At 38.9% G+C, this 13,833-nt stretch overlaps 1 protein-coding gene across 4 annotated transcripts in view; it reads right to left on the reverse strand.

Moving 5' to 3' along the window:
- Positions 1–269: 269 nt before the first annotated feature.
- LOC113115360 (transcription factor Dp-2-like) overlaps positions 270–13,833 on the reverse strand; it is a 41,500-nt gene continuing 27,936 nt past the window's right edge. For all 4 annotated transcript variants that reach the window (XM_026282884.1, XM_026282885.1, XM_026282887.1 and 1 more), the window contains 10 exons: positions 13,532–13,662; positions 13,133–13,180; positions 12,948–12,980; positions 7,780–7,942; positions 5,872–6,018; positions 4,641–4,709; positions 3,752–3,906; positions 2,821–2,987; positions 1,111–1,153; positions 270–1,035 (listed from right to left, as the gene is read on the reverse strand). In XM_026282884.1, the coding sequence (XP_026138669.1) occupies positions 936–1,035; positions 1,111–1,153; positions 2,821–2,987; positions 3,752–3,906; positions 4,641–4,709; positions 5,872–6,018; positions 7,780–7,942; positions 12,948–12,980; positions 13,133–13,180; positions 13,532–13,662 (1,056 nt within the window). In that variant the 3' untranslated portion in view covers positions 270–935. The remainder of the gene's footprint in view (positions 1,036–1,110; positions 1,154–2,820; positions 2,988–3,751; positions 3,907–4,640; positions 4,710–5,871; positions 6,019–7,779; positions 7,943–12,947; positions 12,981–13,132; positions 13,181–13,531; positions 13,663–13,833) is intronic.

Below are 13,833 nucleotides of genomic sequence, written 5' to 3' on the forward strand. Positions count from 1 at the left end.
AAGCACAAAACAAAGACTGATATAGCAACGTTGACAGAAAATGCTAGTTCTCTTAAAATGTATTAATTAATCTACCGTTTGTTTATGTTGTTCTTATGAACACAACCCATTGCTTACAAGGTTCAAATTTGCAATACTGCTGAAATGATCTACTTTTTTTGAATGACAACATTTAATAACCAGTGATATTAATAATTTCAGCTTTAAAGCATTCGGCTTTTAAACCTTAATTATTCTTTGTTTGTTTGTAGACCACACCACATCACAGGTAACCAAAAGTATGTTTATATATGTATACATGTACATCCAGTTACACTGCAAGCCCAAATTCATTCGTTCTGTTGGGTTGAGTGGATCAGGACAGTTTCCTTTCCATCTGCCACACTCGATGTGAACAAAAACTCAGAAGACGACATCAGAGCGCCAGCTATCTGAACCCAGAACAGCAGATACACTCAACCATCCATCTTTTATTGTCCTTCAACTATTGCGATGAATGACAAGGAATAAACTATACAATACAACAAAATGACACCGAATCAACCTATATATAAAAACAGAACATTTTAAATGCAAGGATGTAGACTCCTCTCAATGGGTGAACAGTAAGATAACGGTAAGACTACGCAGATATAGTCATAATCACATATGACCGAAATAAATACATGTTTGGAGAGAATGTGAACGTCCCTCAGGGGAGGAAGCGGAGCTGACATGAGGCAGGTGAACTGAAGAGGTGTTAACCTTGACTTATTCGCTCTCCTCTATGACCCGAACCGCGGCTCGCTAGTCACAAAGCACCACAGAAACACAGTAAACCGTCTCCCTCGAGCCAAAGACTCCTGGCGTTTGAGAAAGAGGAGGAAAGAGATGGTGAGGGAAGTTCAGATATGGTAATACAGAGAGCTTATTTCCTGTGTAGAGTTGCCTCCCCATCACTCTGGGGAAGACGGCTCGTCCTCGTCCTCATCGTCCTCTTCCTCGTTGAAGGAGCTGCGGGACTCCGAGGTGTGTGACGGGGCCGTGCTGCTGAGACTGGGAACAGAGAGCGAGGATGTGAGATATTTGGGATATTCGGGAGATTTGGGGATGTTATGCTGACGGACGCACCTGGTGTGGCTGAGAGGTGTCCTGTTGGAGTTTGTGGCCATGTCTGTAGGGACAGAATCAAATGCTTGGTTTAGAAACCCGTATTAAAGGAGACCTGTTATGCCTCTTTTAACAGTGCCAGGTGTCCCCAGAATGTGTCTGTGAAGTTTCAGCTCAATATCCCCCACAAATCATAACATTTATAACATGAAAATGCCTATTTTGAGTAAAAGCAGAAACATGCCGTTTTAGTGCAGGTCTCTTTAAATGCAAATGAGCTGCTGCTCCCCGCCCCCTTTTCCAGAAAAGAGCAGCTGATACTCTGCTAAAAACATCTGTTTGCTTTTGATGATCATGTCTATTACACTGGAATCATGCATTTTTAATGCATATCAGCTGAAACTTCTGAAATAGTTTTTTTTGATACAAAGCGAAGGCACAGAAAGCAGCTGTCACACGGCATCAGAGTACAAAACTAAATTGCAATCATAACAACATGTAATAACAACATGTAAAGGTGAATTTTGGATTATAGGTGCCCTTTGAAGATAGAAACTCCATAGACATGCAATGTTGCTTCATTTGCACAGGAAACAAGTCTGTTTAAAGTGGAGACTGACGAAGAAGCTGCAAAACAGATTTACAAAAAAATAAAAAACAGGGCCGAATGCATGTTTATTATTTAAATCAAACTATTTTCTATATTTATTATCAGAAAATTCAGTTTTTTTAATGGATCAGTTCATTAAGCCTTTAGAAAAACTGTAAACAACAAAATATGGATGTGTTTTTTGTTGATTATCATATTTTAAACCTTATATAATATGATAGAGTGAGACTATGAAGCTTATACTCAATGAGGAAAATAATATGCAATTCTGTGCAGATGCTTATATGTATATGATAATTTTGATGATTTACAAGTATTGAAAATGAATTGTAAAATGTATTGAACTACCGAAATGTATTTAATACTCTGTACTAAAGCCTTTGTTGTAATGAGTGCTTCAGCAAGCCTCCCTTCAGGAGAAACTACAGTAGCATGCATTGCTCAGGTGTGACTCTGGCTCATTCTTCCACACGGTCTTAAATCTTGACCTTTCCGTGGGCCTCTTCCATATCATCTGACCTTTAGCTCTTATTTTCTATTGGATTGAAGTGAGTTGATTGGCTGGCCATTCTAGCAGCTTGATTTCTTTCTCTGAAACCAGCTGAGAGTTTCTTTGGCTGTGTTTGGGATCATTGTCCAGTCTTGTTTCATCTTCATCATCCTGGTCCTGTAGATGTTGGGATTGAACCAGCTAATATTCATTTCCATTCATTTTTTCAGCCGCTGTCTTGGCTTTTTATGTCTTTTACACCCGTGTTCAATACTTTTTCCACTTTATTACTCAGAACTTAATTTTTTTTTGTTTTTTCTTTGTATGTATGGATTACTAGGGTTGTTGCCAACATCTGGTTAAAATTTCAAGTCAACAGCACTTTTAGAAATATATTTACTGAGGAAAATGGTGACGTGTTCAATACTTATTTTCCCTGCTGAAAGACATTAACAATTCCCTGCAGTGGAGATGATCAGGTATTTGCAGCAACAGTGAAGTCAAAGCAAGAAGAGCTCTTTCAAGATGCATGAGAATTATTTATTTGAACTAGAAGCTATTACACACAAGAGCTGCTGATGAGGAGGAGGCTTTCAGTGTCAGAAAGCTGGTCATAAAATGAGCTACTCACTGGTGACGTGTGCGTCCAGAGACTTGGGCAGCAGAGATCTGGCCACGCTGAGGTTCTCCGGAGAGCACGTGCCGTTCTCCAGCCCCAGAGACATGCCCATCCGCTTCAGGATCTCCACGTCATCATGGATCTCAAACGTGTTGTCAAAGTTAAAGAGGTATTCACACCTGTTTGGAGGAACCAGTCCAAGATACTATCATTACAGTCGGTGTAATGGTGTAAAAGTGTCAAATGTTGGTAAAGATCCAATAATAATAAACTACCAATCAAAATTTTGGGATCTTGTTTTCTTTTTTTTTAAATAAATGGATTCTGACATTCAACAAGGATGCATTAGATTGATCAAAAGTGACAGTGAAGATATGTGTTATAAAATATTTATTTTTTAAATAAATGGTGCTCCTTAAAATGTTCTATTCATTATTTCAATTCATCAAAGAATTTATTATCATGTTTTCCACAAACATATAAAGCACCACAACGGTTTTCAACATTGATAATAATCTGAAATCGGCATATCGAAATGATTTCTGAAGAATCACGCGATACTTAAAACTAGAAAATTCAGCTTTGATCACAGGAATAAATTACATTTTACAATATATTAGAACAGAAAATGGTTATTATACACTGTAATAATATCTAACAATATTATAATTATTTTTTTTATCAAATAAATCCAGCCTTATTTAAAACAAGACCGAATTTTTTTATTTTCTTCTGAAATTGGCATTTTAATTTAAATTATTCATTGCATTAATGGCAAAGAATAATTGTATTTTTTAAAAGAAAATTTCCAAATGGCAACTCTTCATATGTACACTCATACATTTATGCCAAAGACACTTGTTTATTTACCCATTTTCCTAGGTTTATGGAATCAGTGGAGATATTTCAACAGAAGAGAGAAAAGTGGAGAAAGATCTCATACTTATCGCTGGAGATGGAGCAGTCGATGACGGTGCGGACGTCAGTGTTGAGGATGATGAAGGGAAGCTGAATGACAGATCCCGGAGGAGGAGGAGTGGACTGGGACGAGGCTTCGCTGGCCTGGTTCCTCTGCACCAGATTCTTAAAGGCGACCTGCTGCTCACGGATCAAAGACATGCACAAATCAGCAGATCAGCCCTCAGAGCTCCACTCATTAACCTTAAATCAGTCAGCAGGCTGATGAATAAAAGCTTTGTGTGGTCAGATGCTAATTCGGTTCAGTCTCGGGATGTGTGGGGGTTGCTCAATGACTCGGACAGAGCCAATGCATTTAATTTAGCGATGCTCCAGAAGCCCTCCCAGCTCCTGATCAATATCCCGGCAGGACCATGACTACTTCTGATCCCTTCAGAAAAACATTTATCAGTATTAGAGCGTTGCTGCTTTTCCACAGCTGGCCACTGTTAATGTGGACATAAATGTTCCCACTGCTACGGTTTAGAGATCTTCTTTTATTTTATTTTAACCTGGAACTGATTGTTGTGTGTCTGTGCTCCTCCATAATTTTTAATGTAATATCACACATCAGTACGACGACATTTTACACACTATTGTTCCTCTTTAGCATTTTGCCACCACAGGCCTTTATGAATCAGTCAAAAAAGACTGATATCAATCGTTTCAACTGCTTTTTGACGTAGTCACTGAACAGAAAGCCATTACTGTCAACTAGAAATGAAACTGTGCTATACAGTATGTACTTATATTGGTGGATGCTTCCTCAAAATACTCAAATGAATGTATAAACGAAAGGTAAAACCGAATCAGAATCATGTGATTCTCTTTCCACAAATGATCTTCATGTGTAGTGCTGTCTGACAAACACAAACCTGTAATATTAGCTCCTCCAGCTGGGCTCTTTTCTGTCGGATTCTTTCCAAACGCTTCTGTTTTTCCAGCTGAAAGAAGACAAGACACACAAATGAATAGCACTGGATGGTTTGAGGTGTACAAGCTTCTCCCCTGCTCTTCCTCTCCATCATCATCCTCCTCTGTTTGCGTCTGCAAGGCCGTCACAGATGTGACACACAACACAACGCCTTCTGAAAGCCAGACTCACTTCTATTAATGCATTTACTTCTGTCTCTAGAACATGACACCACACATAATACATGGCTCACAAAAACAAAAATCACTGCTCTAGAATTTTTCAGTAAATCTTACTTGATTTTCATCAGGGAATATGTTCACATGCATTACAAAACACTGAAAACTCTCGAATTAAATACCTTTTAGAGGTTTACATGCAATCAATAAGGTGACGAAGGGCATTAGCATTTACAGTTTTCAAAGAAAACCGTTCTGACTTTTCCTCGATAAAATCACACAATGTTACGCTGAGCTTAACCTGCACGATTCATCTGATCAGCGATGGGTTTCACACTCCACGACTGAAAACGATGGTATCTCTCTCTCTCTCTCTAACTCTCCAGTTATAGTTAGCCAGATTTTATTTTGGTGATGTAATTTTTTGATACACATATTTAATTCATTTATTAGTTTATGAAAACAAACTAAAGTTGAGGTTTGCCAGACCTAAAAACACATGTGCAAGCTTAATACCTTTTAGATTTCTTGAACACAGCACTCTCCTGATGCTTCTGTCAACTTCTCTCAATTATTATGCACAGTTGTGGTCATACATTTACATACACCTGGTAAAATCTGTCAAACGTTAACATAAAAGTATTCAAATTGCATTTTGGATACAAACTTTTGAGATCCATCTTTTCAAACTAAGAACAAATGAGGACATTCATCTAGTAACTCATTCGTGCAAAGACAGTAAATGTTTTGTCTTGTGGACTATACAGAAACATCGGTTTTGTGACAGCGCTTATTCAAAGCAAAAACATTTTCATAATGCCTCATATTTTTCTTAAATTGTTAACATTTTGCAGATTCTGCAAGGTGTACAGGATGTAAACGTTTGAGCTCAAGTGTATGTGTGAATATTCCAGTAGTTTTTTCTGAATAAACACACAAGCAGAAAATGATGCAAATGTGAATATCTTTGTGATCAGTGGGAAGGTCCTCAGTGTCGGTGAGCTGGTGTGTCACCTCTAAGTTGTGGCACTCTTGTGCTGAGTTTGTGGGCAGGCCGATCCAGCGGATCTCCTTCTTCTCTTTGGAGATGATGTTCATGGCCATCAACACGTTGAGTGCGTCGTACACACGCCGGCGGATGTTCTTCTGATCGTACACCTGCTGCAAGTACAGACACAACATCTATTAATGTCAGGAAGCACACAGAGTCGAGCGATCATCTACCCCAAACCCCTGCGTCTGTGCTACAGTCGCTTTTAATTACACCTTTTAGCAGCGAGAGATTAAACTCCCGTCCAGGAACTGTCAGAACTAATAGCAGTCTATTCACTCCAGGAAGAAGCAGTCCTTATGCACTGATCTAAGGCCAGTGTCCAAACCCAAAGTCTCGTTATGAAGACATATTATCTGAGATCAAAATTAACATGAGAACTTTAACATCTTTTACCGGCCCACATCTGATTTATTCTGCTGTGTAAACGGAGGCAGAGTAAGTGATGGTCATTTAGGAGAGGCATAGTGGTGACTATATGCATAAATCATATCTGAAAGCTGAAACCAGTCCAACGAAAGTCTTAGAAAATCCAAATTGTAGAAAATCAGTTGTAGTAACTATACTTTAAATAAATTGTCGGCATCAGGGAGTCTTTGCTAATATACAGGACATTGAAATGATTGACTTTTGAATGCATACTCGCTTTTTACTTTCACTTTCAATTTCTCGATATAATTTGATTCGATACACATTTATATTTATACACATTTATATATTGGCAATCGGGTACAATATATGTCGATTTTTCCAATTTAAGAAAATCTCTTAAATAACCCTAACCCTGTCAGTTGGTACATTATTACATTAAACTGATCGCAATTAATCGATTTGACTGCACTAATATATATTTATATATAGTATTAAAGAACAGATGATTAGTTCACATCACAGCACATTTAAGAGTGCCAAATGTTTTGTTTGAACTTCATAATAAAATGGACATCATTTGAAAGCTGATACGTTGTTTCATTTATTGGATGACAGGCTACAAATACGGTTCCATTAAGTTTTGTTCAACTGAAATCAGCATAAGCCGGGTTTCCACCGCAGGAACTAGGGACTTTGGCCTGGTACTCTGTGTGTTTCCACCGCAGGAACCAGGAGCTAAATAAAGTTCCGGGTAAAAATTTCCCCTCAGAAAGTCCCTGCTGGCGAGGTGGTACTTTTCAAAGTTCTGGAACTTTCGGGGGAGGGACTTGAGCGCTAAACATCCTGATTGGTTGAGTATTTTGTTTCATTGTAATGGCTGCATATATACACATATCCCTGAACTAAGTACATTTCTGCAGCTGTTATTATGTTTAAATGAAAACGAAAGGAGGCAGTGGTATTTGATATCCTATTTCGTTTTATTGTAAATATACAGAGAGGAAAATTGCAGTAGTCAAGACGAGCTGACTGAAGTTATCAAGTACGCTGCTGTTTGCAGATTTACAGGATTTGCATTGTCGTGGACATCACACTCCCGAGTCGAATGCGCGAAGTCTTAACTACAGAGGATGCACGTCCAAAATCAGTGTACTTTGTATTTAGAAACGCGTGCAGACCTACGTCACCAGACCATTTGCCTAATCTTCCCGGTACTTTACACCGCAGTGGAAACACAGAAAGCAGCAGGTCTGGGGGGAAATAGTTCCTGGGGAAAAAAGTTCCTGGTACAAATCTTCCGGGTAATTTTGGTGGAAATGCGGCAATAGATTGATTCTTGGGATCTAAGAATCGATATCACTCCATCAAAATGAGAACCAATTAATACAAAGAAATCCATATTTTCAACCTAGCCCTATTAGGTTTAGTACTATCTCAAAGTATGAGGAAGAGTAAAAACTGAAATCCCCATCAGGCTTGTGTTATTGTGTGGCACTCACAGAGTCGGTGGGCATCAGGCTGCTGGCGTGAGTGAACTCCGTCACCAGCTCATCTGCCACCTCGTTGTAGGACGTAGTGCCTTTCTTTTGTACCTTCTCACACACCTTCATGGAGAAGTGCCTCAGGCCTTTACCGTTCTTATCTGCCCTCTTCATTCTCTTACTGCACAGACAAAGAAAGACAAAGAGTGAGAGTTTGCACGCTTGATTTCTGGACAATACAAGTAAAGGATAGCTTATTCTTAATTTGAAAAAAATAAAAAAAAGCAATACAATTTTACAAAAAGAAAAAGAAGAGGGCAAATATTAGTACCAATTAGATTTGTTGCATTATGTGCATTGTTTTAATAACATTTCTAACATTTTAAAAACAAATACACAGAGACACACACACACTATCTGGGGTTGTGAGGGTAGTCTGCTTATTTGTGCTTCCAGCATGAATGTGTGTTTTGTGTTAGACTGGGTCTGTGGACCGGGGTCGTGTCACTGTAGCTTCACTGCAGGATTCGTCAAGTTCAGACGAGAGAGGTGGGAAAACAAGCACACACATGATGAGTGTGTGAGAGAAAGTGAGTGACATCAACCCATGAATACTACACAACTACACTCACTCAGTCAGTCAGTTCATTCATCTGAGAGATGGGTGGTGCATACGACTCTAAAAATACAATAACCCAGACAAATCTAAAACTAGATCGCTAATGCAGAGATCACACTGCATGATTTAAGACAGATTTTTTTTTTTTTTGATAAATCACAGACAAATGCCCGAAATCGGAGGAAATCTGTGCTTGTTCACGCGAGTGCCAATCACTTAGAAACAAGCAGAAACATTTGCTTGAACAGCAACATCAGCATATAACGGTTACTGCTAAATTATTATAACTCTCTTTGCAGAACACACAATCTCTGCATCTCCCTCCTGCATAATTTTGTTTCTCCTTGTAGCTGGAAATCAGCTCACAGACAATTTGCGGGCTATAATTTTTAATAATTCAGTCTTTTGCTTGAACTCCGGTCTGACGCACGCGGGTTCTTATGTTATTTCCTTGTCACTTCTCGAGTGTGTTTTGTTGGGAGACGTAGTTTGTGGACCAGACAGAGGTTCAGCCATTCTTCATATTGTAAAGTCATGCAGTGTGAAACCCCGTGGCAGATTCATCGTGCAATGTGAACACCGCAGCAACTGAATGCTACCCCAGATAGTCACGCAGTGTGAAAACAACGGCAATCCGACGAGTTTGGAAACTGTGCAGTGTGAACTCGGCATACAGGTGCTCTGGGTGGTTTGTAAGATGATTGCTATGATGCTGTGGCCGTTTCTAGGGTGTTGTTAGTTGAGTGCGCCACAGATTCATGTGTGTAAAGTATATTAAAATAGAAAACTTATTTTAAAATGCAATAATATTTCACAATATCACAGTCTTTTTTTTTCTGGTAACACTTTAGAATAGGTAACACCTGTTAACTATTAACTACGACATTTCACTCAAATTCTTAATTTGGCTGCTTATTAATAGTTCGCAAGGTAGTTGTTAGGTTTAGGTATTGGGTAAGATTAGGGATGTAGAATAACGTCAAGTAGAATAAGGCATTAATATGTTCTTAATTGGAATTAATACATGGCTAATAATCTAGTAATATGCATGCTAATATGCAACTAATAGGTGTTACCTTTTTTTGTATTAAATAGATACAGCCTTGATGAGCTTTAAAAAAAATGTATTAAAAAACTAGGGATGCAACGATTAGCTGTGAGCCAGTTGAGATGCTAAACAAATCACGATTCATTTAGTGGTAGGAGTTCATATGAATGTATGTCTAAGGGAAGCTTACTGTCTTTAGAAAAGTTTAGATGTATTTATTATTTTCATCTTGCCTCTGTATAAAGCATATTAAAGTTCATAAAGGCAGTGCTGCTTTGTTTACAGTGGTAACACAGGAGACGCTTTAAGCTCCACCTGCTGGCAGAGAGTGGATCTGCGTCTCGTTCAGCTGTTTGCTGTTTGTTTCATGCACTTATTTTTTATTTATAGTTTCACAAAACTTACGTCAGGCCATTCTGTTTTTTTGCTTTAAATTTCAAAATTATACAATCTAATTTAGATAAAAAACTGCTCATGTTGCATGTATGCAGCATCTTTGTTTGGATCATGATTAAAATGCAGTGGTTGCCTCTAATTTTAATTGGAAAGAGCACAGACGATTGATATTTATACGATTTGGGGTTTGTTTTACAATTTTAATTTGGTTTTGTTATTTACGTTTACATTATATTTACATTTTGTTATTTAGCAGACGCTTTTATCCAAAGCGACTTACAGATGAGGACAAAAGAAAGCAACCAAAACCAACAAAAGAGCAATGATAAACAAGTGCTACATTATTATATGCAGCATTTTGTCCAAGCAATAATAAAAAGGACACATTTCATTTATAAGTTGTCTTAAATCAAATTTTGTTTACTAAAAATCATGAATCGAATCGAATCATGAGTGGAGTGAATCGTTACATCCTGATAAAAAAAAAAAACTGTGCATTTTACATTCGAAAATCAGACTAATCAGACTACTGGAGATGTTTCAGAGTTTATGTGAGGGGTTAAGAGATAGAATTTTAATTGAAACAGGTACAAATAGATTTTATTAGTCACTCATAACCTCTGGAGAGAAACACTGCAGAAGCTGAACAAGGATGAGACTTCCTTATGTGTTGAAAGGCGCTGTGTGCATACGCAAGAGTTTTCATTAAAGTTAAAGTATACTCCGGGCTTCACAGACACCAGCGGGTTACATAATCCATCCGTGACTGCAAGTGAGGCAACATCAACCTCCCCGTGTCGCACTTACTGGAATTACTCCGTTGTTACACACACGGGGTGATGCATCGTCTGATGTCATACGCATGCGATAAAACAAAGACATGGCTCAGGGTTCGCTGATGTGCCAAGCCAAGCACACAAACACGACTGGTCCTGATGAGAGTTCATTCATTCTCTTTCTCTCTCACATGCAAGCTTTATAAATAGCACAACTGCTCTGTGGGGTGAATTATGTAACCAGCGCTCAATGAAGGAGAGAGGTGCGGGGAAACCGGAGGAACACGGGGAGAGAGGGGAGGGAGCAGCGGCGGCTGATTGGGGTTTCAGTCGTCAGGACAAATTAGTTCCAGATCAACAAAATTCACCCCTAATTGACTGAAAGTACTGTAGTGGCGTAAGAGGGACGCTCACGCAGCTCTGTGACGGAGAAGAGCACATGCATTCACACACACGTGAGCTGCTCACAGGTCCTCGTGTGTATCATACATACATACACACACACACACACACACACACACAGATTTCTGCTTAGCAACAGTGCTGAGATGTGATCCCCCCTTGTGAAGAGTGTTTCAGCATCATCAGAAATGCAGTCTCAGGACAGAAAAGAGAGAGGGAGAGAGGCAGAGGATGGAGGAGAGAGGGGGAGGGAGATTCATCTGACCTTTCGCAGGAGAAGACACATCTGCCAGAATGCAGCAAAAACGAGTCACAGAAGGGTAACGATGTGTGTCTGTGCTTGATTACAAAGTAAAGCTATTTATAATTTGAGTGGGCTTCAACAGGAAATGACAATTAAATCAGAATACAAAATTGCATGTATTTAGTCATTAAGGATGAAGTGTGTTTTGCACAGCATTAAGCACCACTGTAAAATGAATGACTGTTTTCAAACAGGTTTCCTGAACACTCCTCCTCGTCTGCTATTGGTCATGAACAGATAGCCCCGCCCCTAGCCTCACGCCATTGGTCGAGGTAATATTTTCAAAACGTTCTGACCAAATCACAGAGCTCGTACTGCTTTGGAAACTAAATCAAAATTATTTTGTTGTAGAAGATTTCTAATTTTTAGTAACCAAGTCAAAAATATTAGCAAAATAAAAGAAACTGTGAAAATAATACAGTGTTCAATCCATAAAAAAAAAGCATTAAAAAATATTATAGAAAATGTAATTTAGTTATTAACACTTACAAACCAACATAACAAGCGAGTGTGAATATAAACTTATAAAAAATAAACTGCTTTATACATACGCAAGCTGGCCTATTGTTGTTGGTATTTTTTATTTTTTCATACTATGGAAGTCAATGGCTACCGTCAACTGTTCTTCAAATATCATCTTTTGCGTTCGACAGCTGAAATAAAGCCATACAACAACTCGAGGGTGAGTAAATGATGACAGGATTTTCCCATTAACAGGTATCAATCATAAACTTGATTAAAGCCCCATTCACACCTAGAACGACAGCTATAAAAATAACTATATCAGCGTCCACACCAGCGACTTTAATACATCTCTGGTCAGAGAGCTTTTTAGATGGATACTGAAGCCTTTTAGGTCGCGAAGAATCTGTAATCTCTGAACGGGTTCATTTGTTGGCTTTCATGGCTGCAATGCACTGTTTTCCACCAACTGGCAACTTAGGGTGCTGAAATCCTATTGGTTAAACTGGCAGTGGGCGGAGTCACACAGAACGAAACAAAAACAGACATTCCATCACAGAACACACTTCTGTAGAAGAAGAATAACTGCTTGTAGCTTGTTTGTTGGAGAAACATGTACATGAACTTAGCTTGTTCCCTACATATCTGTAAACGTATGGGATTTTTTCTGCATCAGAACAGTCAAAAGAGTTACATGCAGCCCCTTTAAGGACTCAGTGTTCAACGAGCTGAACAGAGGAGCACTACAGTAACACATCGTGTGAAGGAGAGGAACTAACACAGCACTGCACATCAACACTTGCAGATAGCACAGCGTTCTCCGTGAAATATAGCACTGACGACTGACGTCAGAGAACCACTGCTGCTCCAATTCAGCGTCAGCTCTAGAGGCCGAGTCGAGCGCAGATGCAAAAACATGACATTAATCATATCCAATTAAGACATAAGAAGTGTGTGTGTGTCTGTATGTTAGCAGAGAAACTCATTAGGGACACAGGAGCTCTGAAACACAACTGGGTTTGCAGCTGTGATGCTCCATCGTCCTGCAGAACATCTGAGCCTCATAAATCCTACTGAGACTACAGCGCTCTCCTTCTCTCGCACTCTCACACACACTCTCACACACACACACACACATCCATTCATTTGGAGACGTGTGGCCCAACTCAACTCATTTACCTGGACGAGGAATCACTCGAACACAGTCCATCCCTGTAAAACACACATTTTAATATTTCCACAAACTCTGCTATTTATTTATTTTTTAATACAAAATCATTTTACATTTTTAAAACCATTATAATTTTTTTTTTTTTTTAAATGCAGCAAATGCAGCTTAAAATAGATTTCGGTTTGATGCCCACCTGTCTGAGTAATAAGAATCAATGTAGTCATGTGTCCTCTTTTTGTTTCTACGAAGAAAAGTCCACCATTAGTCAACAAGTACAGGTTTGAGTTTGCCAAAAATATCAGAATTTTTATTCTTCATTAAATATATATGGCAAAATAAAAAAAAATTTACAAGGCCATGCAAATCTATAATTTATTACACTTTGAAGAAATTGATGTTAAATTGTAATGATTAATTAATTAGTCATGTGTTTTGATTTTTATGAAAAAGTACTTCAGTCGTTAAAATGGAACACAGAAAAAAAGAATACAGAGGAGTTATTGTGAAAATGTTTTTTTTTCCATCACTTCTCATGAGGACAGAAGAGGGGGCGCTTTCAAAGGATGACACTAAACTCAGTGTGTTCCCTCACCCCGGGGTCCACTCGTCGCCCTGGGGAGGGTGCGCTGGAGTAACCACGGCCAGCGGTGTTGTGTGAGGTGTGAACGGGCTGCCCATGAGGATACCTCCAGGATGAGACACTCTCTGCGGTGTGCTCAAAATCTGCAGAGAGAAAACAGTGCAAGGTTATGCAAATCTCAACTGAAGATTGACTAGTTAAGATCAGTACAGAGCATCACTGGGCTTTATTGGGTTTGGCCCCCTGCTGGCAGGTGCCTTAACTGCACCATTATGGAAGAAATAAACCGGTTTCTCTCCCATAATTCAAAGATG

This window comes from Carassius auratus, chromosome 15 (assembly GCF_003368295.1).
Source record: "Carassius auratus strain Wakin chromosome 15, ASM336829v1, whole genome shotgun sequence".
Taxonomy (NCBI): Eukaryota; Metazoa; Chordata; class Actinopteri; order Cypriniformes; family Cyprinidae; genus Carassius; species Carassius auratus.